General features: G+C 26.0%; 2 protein-coding genes across 7 annotated transcripts in view; one reads left to right on the top strand and one right to left on the bottom strand.

The window, feature by feature from the left end:
* The window catches only part of LOC126895828 (mutS protein homolog 5-like), a 36,006-nt gene extending 15,820 nt beyond the window's left edge, over window positions 1–20,186 (bottom strand). Inside the window, exons 1-11 of one of the 6 annotated variants that reach the window (XM_050668083.1) lie at window positions 19,971–20,185; window positions 19,095–19,227; window positions 7,849–7,920; window positions 6,596–6,675; window positions 5,832–5,989; window positions 4,396–4,934; window positions 3,700–3,762; window positions 1,171–1,242; window positions 864–993; window positions 485–696; window positions 321–369 (exon numbers count right to left, since the gene is read on the bottom strand). In XM_050668083.1, the coding sequence (XP_050524040.1) occupies window positions 321–369; window positions 485–696; window positions 864–993; window positions 1,171–1,242; window positions 3,700–3,762; window positions 4,396–4,934; window positions 5,832–5,989; window positions 6,596–6,675; window positions 7,849–7,920; window positions 19,095–19,227; window positions 19,971–19,972 (1,510 nt within the window). In that variant the 5' untranslated portion in view covers window positions 19,973–20,185. Of the gene's footprint in view, window positions 1–320; window positions 370–484; window positions 697–863; window positions 994–1,170; window positions 1,243–3,699; window positions 3,763–4,395; window positions 4,935–5,729; window positions 5,990–6,595; window positions 6,676–7,848; window positions 7,921–19,094; window positions 19,228–19,970 lie in introns of those variants that run through there. The other 5 variants (XM_050668087.1, XM_050668085.1, XM_050668086.1 and 2 more) reach the window with 5 other exon arrangements.
* A 199-nt stretch (window positions 20,187–20,385) lies between these two features.
* LOC126895854 (uncharacterized protein C1orf131) lies at window positions 20,386–22,976 on the top strand. Its single transcript, XM_050668132.1, has 2 exons — window positions 20,386–20,562; window positions 22,301–22,976. The coding sequence occupies exon 2, from the start codon at window positions 22,308–22,310 to the stop codon at window positions 22,776–22,778; it is 471 nt and encodes a 156-aa protein (XP_050524089.1). The 5' UTR covers window positions 20,386–20,562; window positions 22,301–22,307; the 3' UTR covers window positions 22,779–22,976.
* Window positions 22,977–22,989: the final 13 nt, after the last annotated feature.

Below are 22,989 nucleotides of genomic sequence, written 5' to 3'. Positions count from 1 at the left end.
AAAAAAAAAAAAACACATGATAGTAAAACCAATACCATCTTAGCTTCGCATCGAAGCTAAAATGGAGTAGATAAAGTATAATCAAGTGACCTACTTTTAAAAGTTTGATTTAATCCTATTTTAATACATTTTATATTGCCTACATATTTGTATACTTAAATGATATTAAAGGTTAGAATATAAATTTTTTTTTTTTATAATAAAATGCATCAGTACTACTAAATATTTATTTTTTTTATCGTGCACAGCAATAAGAGGTTACCTCCCTTTTTTAAGAATAATTTTTTATTTATCTAAGGATATAACGTGTATTAACTAACTTGTACACCGTGTCGTTTTGTAGAATACTATATTATTTTCATCGATATACTTCATGAGCAACAGAAACATAAAACAAATTTTATTTCATTAATTAAGTATAAGATATTTAATATTAAACTAATAAAATAAAAATATTATAATTGAGCCATAAATTTATAATTACTTTAAAATTTAATCCTGGTATATCAAAGCAACTATTCTCATATTGACCATTTAACTTTTTTTCTATTGTCTTCCAAAGAGGTATAGCTAAGAGAAAACCAAAATTTGGGTTTTTGGTGATAAAACAACTTTGGATATATACAGGTAAATTCTGTAATTCTTCTATGCAAATCTCTTCAAAAGTTGTAGAGACGTTCCTCATTTTTAATTTTTCTATTTAAAATAAATTAATAGTTTTGTTTACATTTTAAAGATTTTTAAAAACCAAAATTATAAGTATTGTTAACTAGTTCCTATATTAAAATTGTAGTTATAGCATAAAAAGTATAAGTAAAGCGAGTGATTTATTTTCTTGAAACAAAATTATGTTGATTATTTACTTTCGTCTAGACTAGGAATCCAACCAGAATTAATTACAATCCTTCCAAATTTCTTTGACGATTCAAAGTCAATTAAATTAGTCATTGTATTAGACATATCGTATAAATTAGTTGTTAAAGCTTCTTTAATCTAAAACGTAATTGTCATAAATTACAATATTTTATTGGCCCAAAAGTTAACTATCATAAATCCAAGTTCATTAATTAAGAATTTTCATCATATGTCATTATTTTTAAAATGTATTTGTAATAGTTGACTTCTGGATTACAAATTTTAATTCGAAAGTAAAAAAAATATATTCATAACCTTTCTAAACATTTTTGTACTTAATGAGTATTTTCCACATATTTCTCCAATTTTAATAGCGTTCACAACTGTCTAATGATTAAAAATTATATTAGCATAAAATCACATTAATTGGTAAAAACAGGATGATAAACGTTTGTATACAATACCGGATTGAGAAATAAAGACTCATCAATTTTATACGTTAAAAAATAATAAGAATTACGTAAAATAAATCATTTTTCATATTTTAGCTTCGATGCAAAGCTGACAAGGTATTAGTTTTTGTTTTTGTGTCTGTTACCACTTTTCACCGAATCGATTTCTTTAAGCGATACGTCAAAGGACCACAAATCGTATCTAGTCGAAGACATTATCCTCAAAAATTTCCCTCGTTCCCCGTAAGTGGTGGAAATCTCCAAAAGAATTACAAATTTAAAAATCGCAAATTTTCAAAAATTTTTCAATTTTTTTTTTCCTTAAAACTGCCATAACTTTTTTAAAAATAATCAAATCAATATAATTTTTTTTATAGATGCATGATTTTTTACCTATCATTTGGTATATTTTTTTTATAAATTTGACCATTTACCTGCCCATAAGGAGGGATTCAAAATGACAACATTTTTCATAAAAGATTAACTTTTTCCGAACACTTTTGAAAGTGTTCCGGAAACTCTGACACTTATATATATATCTTAAATTAAAGCTAATGTAATATATTTTATTACGGGAAAAAAAATTCGGACTTCATTTTAGTTTCACGATGAAAGTGGAAACTGTATGTTATTTTTGTATTAAAATTCTCTATTTTATTTTATACATTTTTAACTTTATATTTCTATAACTTTTTGAAAAATCTAATGGATCAATGGTTACAAAAATGTAACATCTTAATATGTATTATATTTAAGTTATGAATAATTTAGAAATTATTGAAAAAAGTCAAGATAATGACCACACAATGAGATTAAATATAGCAGAAGATCTGTTCATTGGTATGTCACAAAACTAATTACAATATGGTAATATACATATATTTTCTAGTTACATTAATAATATGTTATTTTCTGTAGTTTTGTTTGAAAGGACATTTGTATAAAATTTTAGACTAACAAAAGATGTTGTTCTAAGTTTAATTAATGAAGGCCCATAAGGGCTAAAAGTATTTTTGCTCCAACTCAGAATATTTTAAAATAACTAAATATATTATTACAAAATTTCCTAAATGTTTAAAGATCTAATTTGTCAACTGAGGAGCTGAAACCTCAGTTCCCTAGTTACACCTATGTCTATTAGACAATTTTATAATATAAAATTACTAATTTATTTTTCATGCAGAATTTTTGTAAACGCTAATATAATTTAAATTAATTATTAATTCATGAAAATTTTCTTGATTAAACTTTAAATATTAATTTCGATGCGAAGCTAAGAAGGTTTGTGATAGTGTGCGTTTGTTTTTTATGACTATCCATAAAAATTCTCAGCTCTCGCTGGATCGATTTTAATAATCAATACGTCAATACAACTGATATATTTCACCTTCCATTGTAAAAAATGACATGAAATATTAAATTAAAAATACTATCGAATAAACCATAACAGATTTTTCATTAGTAAATTTTGTTGTTATCATACATTTTATTAAGTATCAATAATAAAATTAATAAAAAGTATAGTACCACCAATGTAATTTAACACATCACCCTAATAATTATTGGTTTAAAATGACATTAGATTAGATGATATACGGTTAGTGCAAGATATTTAGACTGATAAAAAATAAAATTTAAAAATACGATTTTCTATTAGTCACTAAAATCATAATCTAATGTTTTAGTGTGTTAAAAAATTCGTCAATGATCAGTCCAAGCTCAAAAATAGAACCCCTAACAAAATATTTTGAGGTGGGGAAAAAATAATTTTAGTCTAATAAAAATTATTTGTTGTAACCCTATTCATAAATCCCATAATAAAAAATTTTATGTCTAGTAAAGATGCAATTGTAACATTTCAATTTTTTAGGGTAATAGAAAAAAATGTCATATTATTATTAAAACTTCTCAACTTCACGTTGACTAGGCAACTATAAAGTGAAATAGTATCAGAAAAATTGAAAAACTACTTATGGGTTTGGTTGGGTTACTAATGGGCTTAAAAGGGCTACATACCACACCTCATCATTATTTAATTATTACTATAGAGTATGACTTTAGTAAGTAAAGTACTATTACTTTGGCGAAAGTAATAGTACATTAAAAGAAATTTAAAAAGTCTTTAACTCTCGGCTAACAAAAATCCTATATATATAACTATGATAATCCGTCATTGTTCAATATCGTTTAACAATATTTAATTTTTGGAGACCCCTAGAAATATTAGGAGAACAATTTCTTATTTTGTTACTTTCAAATTACAAATGTGTAATAATACATTTTTTGAGGATTCGTGAAAAAATAATAAAAGTGAACTCGTTTTTTTTTTACAATTGAACTGATTAAGTATGAATAACCTTATAAGAATTAATGAAAAAATAACTTTTTTTACTTGTGATAATTTTTGCCATTCTTTAACGGAATCATTACAACCACTGATTTTTTTTATTATTTTCTAAAATGAAAAATATATGTATGATTAATACACAGATTATTGAGTAAGTAATGAAACAGGTTTCTATTGTTCTTATTGTTTATAACAATTAACCTGTTTCCTTACTTACTGAACATTTATATAGCTTATCATATACAGGGTGTTCAGTAAGTCAGGAAACGGGTTTATATTGTTCCCATTGTTTGTAACAATGAGAACAATAGAAACCCGTTTCCTGACTTACTGAACACCCTGTATAATAATGTATTATTATTATAGTTTTTAAAAGTGTATAGACCATATTTATAATTATTTTTACAAATAAGCTGTATTTAAATTATCTAAATAATATGCTTAAAAATAGCTGAAACAAAATTTATTAAAAGAAACAAATATAAATGTAATTAGTGTAGCTAAAATAATTAAGTTCCCTTTATTGACCAGTATAAAACTACATTTTAAGTTAAAATTTACTTAAAAAAATTCTTATAAGTTTTTTTTTGTATTAGCCTCCATTGAAAATTTTCAGTAGTGAATATGATTCTATACATTTTTTAAATATTAAGTTTTATAAAAATCTTTAATTGAAAGACTTATGTAGAATTAAATAAATTATGTAGTTGGAAGATAATTTCTATTAACAAAATTGTTCACCGCTATGCTATAACAACGTTTTATGCAATTAATTATTGATAAGACAATGGCTTCATTTTGAGGCATTAAAAAAAATGCAATGACTTCATGTCTCTCTATTAACACATCAATACTGTTGGTTGGATGAGCCAATATCATTTTTAAATACTTATAACTTAAGGCTTGATTGCAGCATCTATTGAGAACGCTTAAAACACTGCGTTCTTCTTTTAATGATAAAATCATAGCAGATGTTCCCATGCTTGTTGATGGTTTTTCAGTGGCAGTAAATATTTGCAATGATTCATACGTACCAGCACTTAACCAAACATGACCTTCAAGTTTAAGAGGTTTGAGTGATGATATAACATTATCGATTATTTGCAATTCGACTTTTACATGAGGTATTTCAATGTAATATAATAAAGCACCCAAAGCACTAACAGTTAGTTCATTTGATAAATCTACTATGCTGGAAATATACCGCTTTTTTGATTCTAGAGAAATTGGCATAGATTTCAGTGGCATGTTCATTATAAGTTGTTTACTATAATTGTAACCTAAAATATACAATTACAAAATAAATGATATATTTTCATGTAATTGACATTTTAATTAAATGTTCCATAATTAAACAAGTAGGATAATTAGAAAAAAAACCCAGCACAGGGGTTCGCGGTAAAGTGGTGACGTGGCATTGTTGGATCAAGTATAATGATATCTGACAGTGATTAAAATCACTATAAAAAAAACGTTTCAATGCAAATCTTTAGATAGTGTTTAATTTTAAAAAATTGGTGGATTATTCCAAAAGCTACATGATCTACTAGTTCCTTATTAAAATTCTGATTAAGATAAAGTATGTCGAATGAAAAAGGGATTATTAAAAAATAGTATTTCCCATAAAAAAATTATATTGATCAATACACTTTTCAATAAGTTATAGCATTATAAAGTTTAAAATGTAAAAAATAAAATCGATAATTTTCACACAATAATAGCATTTGGTAGCCATTTTCACCGTGAAGACAAAATAAAGTCCGAAATTTTTTTTTTACATAATAAAGTAGATTACATTAGCTTTAATTTAATATATATATATAAGTGTCAGACTTTCCGGAACACTTTCAAAATTTATGTTGAAAAAGTCAATTTTTTGTGAAAAATTTGTCATTTTGAATCCCCCCCTGTAGTCAGGTAAAAAGTCAGATTTATAAAAAAAATATACAAAATGATAGGTAAAGACATCATGCATTTACATAAAAAAGAATTATATTGATCCATACATTTTTCAAAAAGTTATAGCATTATAAAGTTAAAAATATAAAAAAAACACATCATAGTAAAATGAATACCTTCTCAGCTTCGCATCGAAGCTAAAATTCAAGGCAATCAATTTTTTTTACTTCTGATGATAAATTACTAAACGAAAAATAAAATGAAAAATATGAACTCACTAAAATATTTATTAGGTAAAATATGAACAATATTATTTATTGTAGTATTCTCATTATTATCTATAACTCGTGCATACAGATTAACTTTATCATTATTTGCTAATTGCTTTAACACTTTCAAAAATATTTCATCTTGTAAACAACTTACAATAACACATCTAAAATAATTAATTTCATTAATTATTATTCACATTATTAATGCTATTTCTGATATAGATAAATTTATAAAATTTATCAAAATTATGAGGCTCTAAGTGTCTAAAACATCTCCTATAAGCGCTCATAGGCATGTACATATGACTTTTCCTAACAAAAGTATCTTAATATCCTCCATTAATATAAATGTCTTATTTACTCATACTTGTTCCTTCTATAATATTTAACAATCCAATATAAATTAAAGAAAAGAAAAAATCATAAATTTCAACATGTTTTTTATAAGATAAATTTCATAGAAAATATTAAAACTATTTAAAATCAATTACAAATCATAAAATGTATATTAATTAATTAAATTTTATGATAACAAAAAAAACATCATTATATATGAAATTATTATCAATAACTTATTGAACCATGGCTAGTAAATATATATTAATAATTATTTGGAAACCGATACGTTAATACCTTAATAATACACGCTTTTTAACTAAAATATGATAACTATCATTAATGTAAAACTTATTTGAAATATATAAATTTTTACATATCATTAGAAATTATTATTATTAAAATTATTAATCATAATATTATTAAGTAAATACCGAGGTTTAATTTGAGAAAATAATGACTTTATAACTTTATAATACAAGCTGCTCTCCATGATTTCATGTAAAATTTGTATCTAAAATAAAATTAATTATTTATAGTTTACAAAAAATTAAAGAATTAATTTAATTTAATTAACACATTTTTTTAATGAAAATTGTCAACTAAAAATTTATATGACATTATAATTTTGTGTATTAAAGATGTTTGTTTTATGAAGTCTTAAAAAGATGATATATCTAGCAATTTGCTGTTGAGTTGATATTTTGAGATAGAGCCGCCTTTAAAATTTAACTAGGTACGACACAAATATTTTTTTACGAATTTTGTGGTTCTCTATATCAAACTTTTTTATAACAAATATTGTAAAAAAAAAAAACAGCATAGTGGGATCGTGGAACGTTAAAAGCTTTAATTTAATATAGGTTAGAAATAAAAATCAAATTTCAAATAAGTGAATAAAAAATCAAGTTGAAAAATAATTTTATATTCATATTTTGTATACATAAGCGGTCTTTTTTTTTGGAGTAATTTTATAATAATCTAGGAAAAAATTATTTTTTGGTTGTATCAATGCATAAGGCCTTCTTAGAAAAAATTTCTGAACTCGACACTGATAATGATATAGATAATAAAGTATCTATTGTATACATTAACAATCAACTAAGTTAATGTATAGCATAGACGCTAATAGGAGGGTGTATTGGCTACTTATCACCTTTAAAAATTTTAATAGCACCCCCAAAATTTGTTTACTATTTGAGTATATGATATTAATCCTACAATTCATTATCACTAAAATTTTTTTTAATTACTACATTAAGATGTTAAATAAACATAATTGTAAAATCTTTACATTATTCGCTTCACTTAGAATTAAGATGATAAATTTGTTTATGGCAATGTCATAACTAGGGAAGGGTTTGGCGGTTATATTCGACTTTCGAAATCATAGAAATCCTTGAATTATAGTCGAGGATGATTCATTTTTTGGCTGGTCAAGTTATTAAGTTATATTACGATTTATATCAAATTTTATAATTTTATTGATAATGTATGTTTTCAACATCGGTTTATGATTTTTAGAAAATGAAATACGTAAATAGTTATCAAATTAGTAAATCATATGTCAGTAAACAGTAAATATTGAACTATATATACTAATGACATTAAAATGTTTCGATTCCTCCTTAGTTTTAATCATAATAAAATATTCTTATTGTAATAATAAATTTTTTTATTTAGATACCTCAGATGATTCTATATCGTATGAAGCAGCTCCTAAAACATCATTTTTCCAATAAACTGATAAAATTCTACCCTATAGGAAAAGCAGTATAGTAACAGAATAGCAAATTATTATATGAGGTCCGATTGATCCGGGTGCAATTACAATTCAGCAGCCCAGATCTGGACGAAAAATATTTAAAAAAGACATAAAATATAAAGTATTGGCAAATAATATTTTTAGTTCACGCTTAGAAAAAATAATATTCATACAGGTGAGTAACGGGGACATGACAAATCTAATGAGATTCAATCCATCTATAATTTCGTTGAAGAGATTTTTTAAAATTAATTATTGCTTTTTTAGATTACATTTAAAGATTCAAATGCTTGTAACTCAATAAATCCGTATCTAAAAAATGTTATTAATACTAAAAAGACTAAAAAATGACTATTTTAAAATTTTGAAAAGAATAAAAATAAATATTTTCTTGTTACTAATAAATAATAAAAAATAAGCATTAAAGTAGTCTAAGAAGGCATTAGTTATTAAAAAAAATTCAATGAAATGATAAATAGATTGAAAGTTATTGGATTTGTCATATCTTCATGACTAGCTTTAATATTATTTATATATAAATATAAATATATATATGTTTACATCGGCTGGAACAAATCTACCAAACAACTCCACTAACTTTTAGCTTCGATACGAAGTTAAGAAGGTATTTACTATAACCAAAACCCAACCCAAACCCAAAAATTACAATTATTAAAATCGGAAAATTTTAACATTTTTTTAACTTAAAACTGCCATTTCTTTTTCAAAAATGAAAAAATGAAAATAATTTTTTTTAATATAGAATCCTTAGGTATTTCCCTTTCAATTGATATAATTTTTTTGAAAACCTGACCCTTTTCCTGCTCATAGGGGCGAATTTAATAGAAACTTTTTTACATAAATCAATTTTTTCAACTTAACTTTTGAAAATGTTCCAAAAATACTCGTTCTTTAAATATATGTTAAACTAAAGCTTATGTTACGTACTACACATTAAAAAAAAAAATTGTCCAGACGACTTCTCTTCTACAATATCTACAGATTTGAATTGGAGTGTTTCTTACGACAGTATTTTTAATCACAGTCAGATATCATCTATACTTGTCCCAACTATACCACGCCACACTAATTATAATAAAACCACGACATCACAAACCATTAGTTTTACATATAACTTAAGAAGTACTTGTTCTAAATTTGTATCGACACTTGAACACTCAACATTTCTTTAAAGAAAAATGCTAAAAATATAGCTACTTTTAAATTTTGAATAAAAAAAATTATTTATATTTATTTTATTATTAAAAACATATAATAAAAAATAACCCAGCCAATGAGATCGCGGCATAGTTGAGACAAGTATAAATGATATCTGACAATGATTAAAATCACACTTAAAAAACGCTTCAGCAAATCTGTAAATAGTGTTTAATTTTTTGAATAAATTATTGAACTCCAAAAGCAACATGAACTTTTATTTTCTTATTTATATCCTGGTAACAAGTATATGATTTTTTAGTATAATATATAAATAATTATTGCAGTAATTTTTTCGGAAAAATTATAAACAGTTATAAAGTTGTTATATACATGCTGGCTCTTTTATCTTAAACCATTAGATAAATCTTAAAATAATAATTATATTATGAAAATTATTTTTGGTATTTTTAAATTATTAAATTATAAGTGCTTGTTTTTTAATTCATCCCTTATACCATGTAAGTTTGTACATTATATTTTTTTAATGTCAACAACATACATATTTAACTAGCTAATAAAATAAATCAGTGAGTGATACGTGTACGCGTGGATGAAGTGAAATTTCTTTCAAAGTCATTCAACTGATAGAATATTAAGTTTGTATTGGAATAACACAAAAATAATCACCTAACAATTTTATTTTCAATTGAAATTAATCAAATTTATTATTATTAACTTTCTTATTCTATTGTCGCGAAATATAAAATGGCCTTATGATAACTGAAATCAATAATGTAAGTTTTTTAATATTTTGATATTGAAGATATGGGGTAAAAATACATCAATTTTTTTTTTTTTAATTTTTTAAAAAATTTTATGTACAAATAAAATTATTTAACGTGTTTCAATAACAATATTTTAACTTTCGAAAATACAGTGCTAAATTGTAATATAAAATATACTTTATTATTTACTATTATAATTTATAAATAAAAGTATAGATAGATAATATTTATTTTTTATTTACATAAATTATATTATACAGAATGATTCACTTATGATGAACCACTTAATTAATCTTCTCTTCTTCTTCGGTTTTTCAAAGGCAATTAAGTCCCATTACCGCAACACAAATTAGCTTCAATCCTGTGCTACTGTTTCCATATCTTTTATTACAATTTCTTCAAAAGTCTTTTTTACTTTATCTATTCATCTTTGTTTTGGTCTGCCTAGTGGTCTTTTTCCAAGGAGTTTCTATTTTAATACCGCTTTTATTAGGCTATTTGACCTCCATACGTAACCAGCCAATGCGATTCTTCTTCTATATTGTAATACTGCTACTATGTCCGGTTCTTTATATAGCTGTTGTAATTCTATATTACTTCTACTTTCATATTGTTATGTGATATTATTTCTTTTTGGCCCATATATTTTTCATAATATTCGTCTCTCAAAGATTGCAATTTTGTCTACATTTCCTTTGGCCGTTGGCCATGTTTTACAAGCATATAAAAGAACTGGACTGATAATTATTTTGTATAGTGTAATTTTCGATTTAGTTGATACTTGTTTTGATTTATATATGCTCGTTAACCTATATCATTTATTCGCTACAGTAGTGCTTATATTTTCTTCGTGGTTCGTAATTATATAAAATTATATAATTTCTTCGTGATTATTATTTTTGTTATTTATTGTAACAACCAGATATTTAAATCTTTGTACCCTTTCAAACATAAAATTCTCAACTTCTATATGTTTTCCATGATTTTCTTGTCTTGATATTACCATATACAGTCGACTGTCGTTAATTCGAAACTCGAGGGACTTTTAAAATATTACGAATTATCAAGTATTTGAAATATCAAATGATTCAAAATTTGTGAGAGAAAATAAATAAAACTTCGAATTATTAAGTATTGATCAATTATTATTTATTAACTGCTATTTTATAACAATGTCAAAAGTTCAGAGGTACATTCGTGTATATACATGTATTCATAATGTAAATTAATTAATCTTTCGAAAAAACTCTGTTATACTGGTTTGCTTCAAAGCACATTGCTGCTGCTCAGACTGCTCAATAACTTTTTTTAAGAGAAAAGTATCTGAAATGCTTTTTCATCACTTTCGTTTTGTAGATAGAAGCTTTGTAAGGTATCGAATGAGGATCTTGCTTCCTTAACTGATACCTCTGCCAAAGGTTCTGATGTATCGTCTTCATCTTCATCGTTACTTTTTTCATTCGTATCTGTCGCAAATAAAATTTCGCAATCGGTTAGTGAACCTGAGATATCAACATCTTCATCCACTTGAACAAAGTCAGATAAACTCACACCGCTGATGTCAACTAATGGTTTTATTGGTGGTTCTTCATCATCCATAAGTATTGGAAGATTTTTCTGATCTTCTTTTAAGAAACCGGATTTTTTGAAACAGTTTGGAATCGTTAGAGGTGTAACAGAACAGCTCTAGATACCTTGTCAATCTGTAAAATAGTTGTCAGAACCGTGATATTTGCAATTAGCTGCTTGTCGAGAGATTCTAAAACGAGCTTAACAATTTCTTTGCGATAGAACGTCTTAAAATTATGGATGATCCCTTGGTCCAATGGTTGCAATTTGGAAGTTATATTTGGCGGAAAGAAGTAGAGTTCTACGATGGACAATGAAGGAGGACTGATGTGGACAGTGCAATTATCTAAAAATAGTAAAATTTTCCTCTTTTGTCGTTTCATGTCCCCATTAACTGTTAAAAGCCAATTGTTAAAAATTTCTGTCGTCATCCAAGCTTTTTTGTTAGCACAATAATCAGTAGGAAACGATTTCACTCCTTTGAAACATTGCGGTTTCATTGCTTTTCCTATCATTAAGGGTTTAAGTTTACGGATCCGTCCATATTTACTGCAAGTAAAACTGTCAACCTCTCTTTACTATTTTTATCCCCATAACATTTTTCATCTTTAAAAGTAAGCGTCTTGTCCGGTAAACATTTGAAAAATAGGCCAGTTTCATCAGTATTAAAAATGTCTCGGACATGAGTTTTCAACCAAAATCTTCAATTTACCGTCCTAATCTGCATCATCAATACTTCTACTTTCCCCAAAAACTTTTTTAAACACAACTCCATTTCTCTTTTTGAAATTTGTAAGCCACCCTTCACTTGCCGCAAAGTTTTTGATTCTTAGAATAGACGCGAACTTTTTTGCTTTTTTCTTTCAATAAGTTTCCGCTAATAGACACTTTTTGTCCTCTACACTGTCTTAGCTAAATAACCGGGCTTTTTTCCAGACGAGAAAATTCACCTTTAGTAGTTCTTTTCCGTACTCCAGCAGTTTGAGCAGTATTAATTTTCTCCTTGTGCTTTATTATAGTTGAGAGAGTACTTAGAGGAATCTTAAATCTTTTTGCAACATCTTCTCACCTTCCTCTCCTTTTTCGATTAACTTCTTCTTTTCAGCAATCATCAAAGATTTATACTTTCTAGGGTTCATAACTAACACAAACTTTTAAATGTATTAAATAGTCAAACTAATCATAACAAAAACAAAGACTCGTGTACATTGATACAAATTTGAACATGTCGCAAAATGTACTACATACAACCATTCCACCTCTTTCACTCTACAACTTTGAATTGTCGAGTATTGGACGCCAATGAGTTCGAATTAACGCGTTGTTTTGTTATATAGCAATGATTTTTCCGTTCGAATTACCAAGTGCATAAAAATGTATTGATTTAGTTCGAAATATAAAGAGATTTTATAAGGAACTCGTGATAACTTTGAATTATAGAGAGGTTCGAATTATCGCAGGTTTGAATTAACGAGAGTCGACTGTATTTAGCTTTTGATTTGTTGATTTGTAATCCGATAGCTTGGCTATTTTTTATTAGCTCCTTAGTACCTATTATTACTTATTGTTTATTTGATCTTAATATGATAATATCATCTGCAAACGCTAAAATTCCGCATTGTCTTATGTTATCTTCCAAGTTTAACCCATCATATTTCCTCTTCCTTTTCTTTACTACCGTTTCCAGCGCTATATTAAAGAGTACTGGGGATAATGTATGTCCCTGCCGGAGTCCCGTCTTAACTTCAAATTCATCTGACATATGTTAGTTGAATTTAATAATACATCTCGTTTTATCCATGTATAGTTTGATCATTTTCACTGTTTTGCCCGGTATTCGAGATTATGAGTGCATTCCATAGCACTTCTCTATTGACTGAGTTATTTTCTTAATTAGATCATTTTCTTTTTTATAAGCTAGTTAAATATGTATGGGACCATTTAAAAAAAAATTGACACCTTTATGAGATATAAGGGATAAACCTACTTTAAAATATTACGATTGATAAATTAAGAGAAACGTTGAACTAAAAGAAACTAGTAAAAATATTATTAACATTATTTTTATTTTCGATTAATTATTTATTAATTAATGATAAGTGAATCACCCATATATTAATAAAAAATATAATAATAGTTATAGATATTGTGGAATATAAACGTTTATTGAACACACACATTTATCAAAACGTACACGTTCATCGAACAATAAAATTTTGATCGTATCATGTTCGCCCGTAATACGCGATAATCATTTTTTTTTTTTTGGGCCCTCTGTAAAGAAATTTCACTTTATAACAAAATGACTTGTCGATAACAACTTTTGACACATTATTTCGGAAGTTATAATCATGTTAAAATACAGAGTGAGGGTAAATTTTGGGTTGTGTTATTTTTATTATAACATATTACTCTGAGAAATGAGTAATTTAGAGTAATGCGTAATGATAAAAATAACATAACCAACACATCACCTCTATTCAATATTTTAAAATAGTTATAACTTCTGAAGTAATATTTCTAAAATTGTTTTCAACTAGTAATTTTCACATTTAGGACAATTTAATATTTTATTACCTAGTTTAATATGTATGTTACCATTAAAAATAGTTGACGCCTTTATAAGACATTAGGGAAGAATTAAAAAAAAAGTAATATTTAATAAATCAAGAATTATATAAAATTAAATATAATTTTCTTAACATAAATATTATTTTAAGAGTAAACGAGTGAATAAGAATAGCTATAGGGTAAGCTATTAAAAGAATCACCATATATTTCGTTATATACCCCATTGGTAGCTAGAACATAATTTAAGAAAAGTTAGTCCACTGCCATTTAATATACATATTAGATTAATATTTAAAGTTACAAAAGTCTCTTTAAAAATATCTAAAACTACCATTTTTATAATTTTTTTTTTTTATAAATAGAGGGTTAAATACTACACTGTTCGACATAAAATATAAATAAATATATAAAATACTAAAATATTGAAATAGAAATTGTAACAACACAAAAAATATTGATTTTTTACAACAAATTAATACTTGGGTTAAATAATATAATAAAGACAAGGCATTGGGACAAATTTTTTAACTTACAGTGAATAGCATAAGATTTAATTTGACATGTGTTTAAAGTCCGGAGTATTTCTATTTTTTAAAAATAAATTTACCGATAATAAAAGCCATAATTTTTTTTCAATTTAAAGAAAAAGGACAATGTTTTCAACTAGATACAATTTGTAATCTATTAACAAATCATAGGAAGAAATCGGTTCAGTGAGAGCTGAAAAAAAGTGGCGACAGACACAAAAACACATTATAGTAAAATTAATACTTTCTTAACTTTACATTGAAGCTAAAATACGTTGTTGAAGGATACAATATTATATAATAAAAATTGATCACTTGTGGCTAGTTTACTTAAAATTAATGTTTCAATTATCAACGTTAAACACATACTGATACCCCGACTAGAAAAAACTCCCTTATATACCCTTAGTAACCTTATCACTAAGTAATATTATCACATTTTGCCAGTTTACACAAGTTGTAGTGAATTTTTCAGTCGGCCAAGATCCCAATTAGATTGTTTTTTTATTATTAAACATTTCTATTGTCTCCCTTATGTTAAGTTCTTTGTAATTATTTACGTTTTTAATTAGTTTAGTAGCTTTAATGGAGCTATTATGTGTCAATAAATGTTCAGCCACTGGAGATTTCTCAACTTCTTGATTTTTAATGTTTCTTAAGTGCTCTTTAAACCTGATTCCTATATTTCTTTTTGTTTGCCCTACATAAAATTCTTAAAAATTTTAGCTAGTCCATTTGAGATTCCCGGATAATATAAAATGGATGATCTAATTACTTTTTGTTCCCTCACGCTATCGAGTATACTGACTGCCCTCCTTTCTTTATTCCACTTTTGTGTTCGGACTAATTTTGAAATTATGTTTTTATTATAAACATTAAATTTAGCTATTTCTCTTATAACTCACAGTTCTTTATCAAAATCTATTTTATTCATCGGATTATTAATTACTGTACAACATACTATTAAATGCTGCTAATTTGTGTTGTCAGTTGTGGTTCGATTTGTTTGGAATGTATCTGAACGTGTGCGTGGTTTTCGATAAATTTCAAAATTTAGTCCCCTCTTTGCTCTTTTAACTAATAAATTCAAAAAAGGTAATTTTCCCTCTACTTCCTGTTCATATGTGAATTTAATCGATGGGTAAAAAATATTTAAATGTTGTATGAAGACCTCCATATTCTTCTTCTTCTCTACTAAAGGCCTTGCTTTGTCGTTGAAAATCTGGTTCTCCATTCTTTTCTGTTAAAAGCCAATTTTTTTTATGTCTATGTATCGACTACAGTCAGCTTGTCTTATCATTTCTTCTATATATGCTTTCCTAGGTCTACCTCTATCTTTATGTCCATTTATTCGTCCTTCAAATATATTTGTTATAAACGAATTATGCCTTAATAGGTGACCGAACATTTTTCCACTTCTTTCTTTTATGGCGTTTAACAGAATTCTTTTTTCCCCTAATTGGTTTCATACATCTACGTTACTTTTCATTTCTGTTCAGCTGACTTTCAGCAACCTTCTCCATGTCCACATATCCATGGTTTCCAACTTCTCCTTGTCTTGTCCATTGATGGTCCATGTTTCACAGCCATATAGTAGTACGCTCCATACATAGCATTTGACAAAATTTTTTCTCATCTTTATATTAAGTTTTTTGTTTGTAAGTAGCTGCCGTTTTTGCATAAATGCTCTATTTGCCATAGCTATTATTTGTCTAATTTCTATTGAGCATCTACCATCGCTAGTAATCGTACTTCCTAGATACTTAAATTATAAACCTGTTCAATTAAGTTATTATCTATTTCCAACCTCACTAAAGGAATTTCTTTTGCTTTAGTCACCAAAATTGTCTTTGTTTTGTTTGCATTTATTTTCATTTGATACTCCTGCAATATTTTAGTGAGGGTAGTTAGAGATTTTTGCATGTCTTTTTCCGATTAAGACACTAAAGCAATATCATCTGCAAATCGTATACAGTGTATCTTTTCTCCATTTATGCTTATTCCTTTAGAGTTTCTCTTATACTTGTCTATGATTTCTTTTACAAATAAATTGAACAGATAAGGTGATAAGGAACATCCTTGTCTTACCCCTCTTCTAATTTTGGCTGTTGCACTATGTTCTCCTACCTCTATTAAGGTCTCTTGACCTTCAGAAGAGTAAGACCTTGAGGTCTCTTAATATCTTACTCTTCTGTCCCTCCAATCTATTCGAGTTCTTTTCATAGAGTTCATCAATAAAGCCCAGTTAACTGTATCAAAGGCTTTGTCTAGATCTATAAAAGTTAATAAATATATTTCTATTTACATTTAGCCTCCTTCGGTGATTACCCTTAGAGCTAAAATTGCTTCTCTTGTACCAACTCCCTGTCTAAACCCGAATTGGTCTTCATCAAGCTCCTATTTTTTATGATGATAAGAAGTATTTTGGACGCATGTTTTAAGAGGTTTGTTGTTCTGTAATTCTTGCATTCTGTGGAATTCCCTTTTTTAGGGATAAGTATAATTTTGCTTTTGGTAAAGTCCTCCGGAATGTTGACATCCCTATACATTTTCTCAATCATTTCAAATAGCTTATTCTCGGTATCTTTTCCGACGTTTTTTAATAGTTCTACCGGGATGTCATCTACTCCTGCCGCTTTACCTTGTTTCAATTGACTTAGTGCTGTAATAAATTCGCTTTTTGTTATATTTGGCCCTATGTCTTCTCTGTTTGACTTACTTATATTTTCAATATTTATGTCATTTTTTCCTATACAACCTTCATACAAATCTTCTATGTACTCTTTCCATCTCGTCACTATGCCACCTTCATCTAGAATCAGTTGTCCATTCATATCCTTAACAATTTTGCTTCTTGGCTTCGGTAATCTTGACAATCGTTTAATCATTCCATATGCTTTGTCTATTCTATTTGCAGTCATATTTGCTTTAATGTTTTCACATGTTATATCTATCCATTTCTCCTTTTCATCTCTGCACTTTTGGGTAATACGGTTCTTTATTATTCTATACATCGAATCATCAGTCTTCCTTAATTTGTTGCGGTATTTTATTAAGTCCATTATCTCATTCGTTATGAATGGTTTCCTTGGATTTAGTTTTCTAAATCCGATTGATTCTTCAGCAGATTGCCGAATATTGTTAACCACTTTTTCCCATGGTGGGTTGATACCATCAGCTATCACGCTGTTATAACCCTTGTTTTGAAACTCTTGTTTTTTTTTTCATTTTTAAGTTTTTCTATGTCCCATATTTTACATTTGGGTCGCTTTGTTATTTTCTTGTGTATTATTTTGTACTTCATCACTACAAGCTTATGATTGCTATCGATTTCCGCGCCAGGAAAACTGTGACTTGTCATTATTTAGTTTTTGAAACGGATTTTTGTTAACACATAGTCAATTTGATAACGATTAGTATCCCCTGAAGCTACCCATGTATAGCGTCTTCATTTTGGTACTTCAAATATTGTGTTGGTAACTAGAAAATTGTTCTGCTTACAAAAATTGACTAATCTTCCGCCTCGGATGTTTCTTGTTCCTAAGCCATGTTTGCCTACAATTTGATTGTCTTGTCCTTCTCCTACTACCGCATTGAAATCGCCCATAATAATTACGTTATCGCTATCTCGAATTATTCCTAGTAGTTCATCTAGAGAATCATACACTTGTTCGATTTCGTCGTCTCCACTATTCAAGGTTGGAAAGTATACCTGGATGACTATCATGTTTACTGTGGATGTCTTTAATTTTATTAGTAATATTCTATCATTCACATGTTAGGTATTTTCTACTTGCATTCCCCATTCTTTGTTTAATGGTATTCCAACACCGTTTTTTTCTTGTTTATCTCCACTATGTATTATTCGAAAATTATCACTCTAGAAATCTCCATTGTCACCCCATCTAATTTCACACACTTCTAAAATATCAAGCTGTTTAAGTGTCATCTTTTGTTTAAGTTCTTCAAATCTTCCTGGTCTTAACAACGTTCTTATGTTCCACGTTTCTATTTTAGTTGGAATAGTTTTATTTTTGATTTTATTTTCAATGTTTTGTTTTTTGCTTTGGCATGGATTTTGCTGGCTGATGACCTAGGAAGCCATGCTCTGTCTCCCCCTGCTGAACTCCGGGTTCCGAATCCCATCGTCTCGTTTTATATCATTCCTATTGTTGACCTTCATTGCTTGATGTTTGGGAAAATTAATACAGTGGTTTACCGTTGCCTTCTGTATCGCAATGACATCTCTTATGACTAAGGGATGCTATTCAAGTATAGATAAATCTATACTTGATTCTAACAATGTTGCTGCCAATTGTTAGGTCCATTTTGGTCGACTTATACGACGGGCATGGACAATCGTCATACGTGTTTTTTTCAGCGATTCTTTGGTGAAATCCGCGATTTTTCAGTAAGACCTCATTCACTGATATATATATACCAAGTGTATTATATATAAATGATTATAATCATAGAAAATGTTTATTTTTAGACAAATAAAAAATACGCATCATATTCAAACAAATTTGAAATTAAATAACAATTTTTTACTTACCTTATCGACAATTTTAGAATTTGGTGTAGTATCCTCATTTAAATAAGCTTCTATGAATTCATCAGAAGAAATAAATGGTTGATTACAGTCATTTTGGTAATTAAAAGGCGATACGTAACTAAAATCATTTTCCCTTGAAATAAAAGCAAATCATTAAAGTTAGAACTCATAATAAAATAACAAGTAATAATTAAAATAAGTTATAATAATTTAAAAATTTGACAATTTAAGGAACTGATTTTAGTTTGAAAATATTTCAGAGAATTATAAGTCTATAAATATGCAGTGTCTCAGATTTTATTAACACCGCTTATAACTTTTGATCCAGTAATTCCAATGATTTTTTTTTTGAAAAAAAAAATTATTGCCTTCTTAGACTATGTCTATGATGAAACCATATTTTTTATTATTCATCACTATTAAAACAAATTTTAATATTTTTTTTCAAAATTTTGAAATTAGAGATATTTTATTTAAAATATTATTTTTAATGGAGATAATAAATAACAGACATTAAAATCAAAAACCTCTTTAATCTAATTTATTAAGAACTTTTGATTCTCATGTCACAAAACCGTATTTAAATAATAAATAATAGGTTTAAAGTATCAAAAAAAGAATTAATTTTTCTCATTGATAAAGCTAAAAAAAACTTGTTATTTGACAAAATACTTATTTTAGAAAATTATCGGTAATGAAAATCGCTTTTAACTATAACTGTTTGGGCGAATAAACAATACAAAAATAATATGATTAAAATATAAATGGGTGGTGTCTACAGTCAACAATCTTGAGCTGTATAAAGAGACATAACTATTATTTAAGTGCTAATTAAATTCATTTAGTTGTTTCTAACTTTTTTAGATTAATACTTACATATTGAAATGTTTATATTTTAATTCTTATTAGCCAATACTCTAACGGTATATGAAATTAAATTAAATTAAATTTTGTTCATAAAATTTAATACGTTTTTATTTTAAATAGTCAAAGAGACGTCGAGTACAAGAATGAACATCTTTATAAATCGTTATTCCTCACATTTTGTATAATACCAAGTTAAAAGTGCGGTATAAAAATAATATAATGAAAATATAGTCAAAGAGTACTAAAATTATTATTTTTTGGTTAGAAAATTTCTTGTTAACACGGTAAAAATAATCAGAAAATTGAAAACATGTTACCATCTTTATAAACCATGGTTTGATAATCGTGTAATAACATAGATAATTATTATCTGTGAATAAAAATGATAACAAACATTAAATAAATAGAACTTCCTGCATTTAGGTTATATTTAAAATTGTTTTTAATTATATTTAATTTGAAATTAAATTTACTCATATCAATTACTGTGAATTGATATGATTGTTTAGTATAAAAGTTATTAAAACACAATTTTTTTTACTAGGTTTATTTACCTTGATTTAACTGATAAATTTTGAAAATTCTAATTTCAAGATATTAGGTAAGGTACTATTTTAACGTCGCGTGAATTGTTTATTTATAAAAGGGATTTAGTCACTTTTTTTTGTTTAATCACACATTATAATATTATTATATTATAATATTCATTATAATTTGTTTATTTCGAATAAAATTTCAAAAAGAATTTATGAAATGGATCTAAATTGTATATTTTACATTCTAATATTGGTTAAATTATAAATTAGAAAAACTGGTATTTAAATTTTTATGTAAATTTAATATATAAATTTTATATTATTAAAAATAATAATTTCAAAAAAAAATTAGTTTTTTGAAAGTGTCCTAAACTTTTAGACGAAACAACTTTCCTAAATAAACAATTTATGAGAGTAAATGTACCAGAACATTTTTTTTGACATGTTCTTGAACTTTAATTCAATTAGATATTAATATTAGCAAATTAAATGCTCATAAAATTTATTACTTCTGTAGTTTTTTTAAATTAACAGAATAAAATTTCTTTCTGCTTAGAATTAAACAAGGTCTATGTTTGTTTATCACATATTTGATGTTAATTTAAAAAATAAATCCTGAGGTTGCCCAATTATAATGAGTAATATTTTATGAATATTAAAGCAGAATGAGCTCTTCAATTTATCAATACTGAATTAAAAAAGTATAGTCTAGTGTATAATTAGAGAATCCACAAGGAAGTACTGCTTTACTCATAGTAAAAAATTCAGTCTCTTAAGGGGCTTTGATTAATTGTTGATAACCCTTATTTATTTATTATGTAGTTATAATAAAAATGTTTGGGCTATTTTTAAATACAAAGAAGCTTTGGTATACCAACTTCTAAATGTGGGAATCTGTTTATATAAATTAATTCTGTAGTTACTGATAAGCACTTATGTTGAATGAAGCTTGCTGTTAGTATCTTTATTCATGATTTTTCATGAGTTTAAATAGTTATCTATCTCCCTGTCTTAAGAGAAAAAATTTAAAATATACTAGTACACTTAGCTTTATTTGTTTGCATGACATTTGTTATAATTTAAGTTTTTACAAAATTACTACTTTAATACTAAAATATAACTCAAAAAAAAACATTTTTTTTTAAATAATCCTTAATTGTGGTTATAGTATAATTAACAGTATTTTTAAAAATGGTAAAATTGATCTTCATAACCTTTTTTTATTTATATTTTTGTTGTTGTTAGTAATTATATCAATATCATGTATTCAATATGTACATGTATATTATAATATATAATATGTATATAAGAAATACTAAAATATTGTTTTTTGCATCATTCATAGTTAATATAATCTTTACGCATGAGATAAAAATAAGTAAAAAAAATTGTAATTATTAAATTTATTTTATTTAAATTTTTAAAACCAATAAATAAAGACAAGACTGTGTTCTTTTTTGTTGTAGAATGTATTCAGATTTTATGAATTATAATTATTTAAGTTATTATAAAAAAGAAAAATAATATTAAAATTTGTTAAATTATGATATGTAATAGGATAAAAAAGTAAACAATCATTAAAAATGGGCTTGGTGTTTTTCTTCTTTTATTAAATTTAATAATATTAGCAGTATTTATATGAAATAAATGTAAAAATATTGAAATTTGAAATGAGTATCGAAAAATCTCTTGGGAAAAAAAGTTTTTAAATAAAACATGACCCAACTTTTTTTAACCTATATTATAAAAGAAGATTGTTTATAAAAAATGTGTCTAATAAACATTTATTTTAAATTGTTTCAGTTTGGATATGGAATCATTACAAGTAGAAACTCTATCATCAAGGTTAAAAATTAACCAACCTAAACTAGAAGTAATTCAACTTAAATCTAAAAAACGCTCAAAAAAAAATCTTAAAAATCATGATGTTAATACTTTTGACGAACCTCAGACAAAAAATGATCAATTTAATATAAAAAAATTACAACATGAAGTAATTAAATTTACTAATCGCTTTAGTGCAAACAACTGTAAGGCTAAAGAACAGTTAGCTATTAAATTAGGAGCAAAACCTAGACGAAAAGAATGCTTAAACTACAAACTTTTAAAGAATAAATTAAAACAAGACTTAGAAATCAAGAAAAATCAAGAAAAGCTTATTAAATTACCTAAGACTATGATAAGAACTTCCAAAACTAATAAAAAATTAACGACTAAAAAGAATAAAACTTCTTTAGATATAATAAAAAATTATGGATCAATTAAAAAAAGTAAAAAATAAAATACATACTTTGTATGACTTATTTTATTTTAACTATATTCAATTATAAAACATAATTTTAAAAGTATATATTATTTATATAACTAATTTTATTGTAATAAAAATTGATTATAACAGAAATTATAATTTTTAAAAACAACTTATTTCCTAAAAAATAATTGAGAGATCCTTTTATTAATTCACATAAAAAAAAACAAATATTTGAAAAAAT

This window comes from Daktulosphaira vitifoliae, unplaced genomic scaffold (genome assembly GCF_025091365.1).
Source record: "Daktulosphaira vitifoliae isolate Bord-2020 unplaced genomic scaffold, ASM2509136v1 Scaffold_1, whole genome shotgun sequence".
Taxonomy (NCBI): Eukaryota; Metazoa; Arthropoda; class Insecta; order Hemiptera; family Phylloxeridae; genus Daktulosphaira; species Daktulosphaira vitifoliae.
This window is presented reverse-complemented; position numbering and strand designations above follow the sequence as displayed.

Coding starts and splice junctions, on each gene's coding strand:
- LOC126895854 (XM_050668132.1), top strand. CDS start 22,308: ATGGAATCATTACAAGTAGAAACTCTATCATCAAGGTTAAAAATTAAC.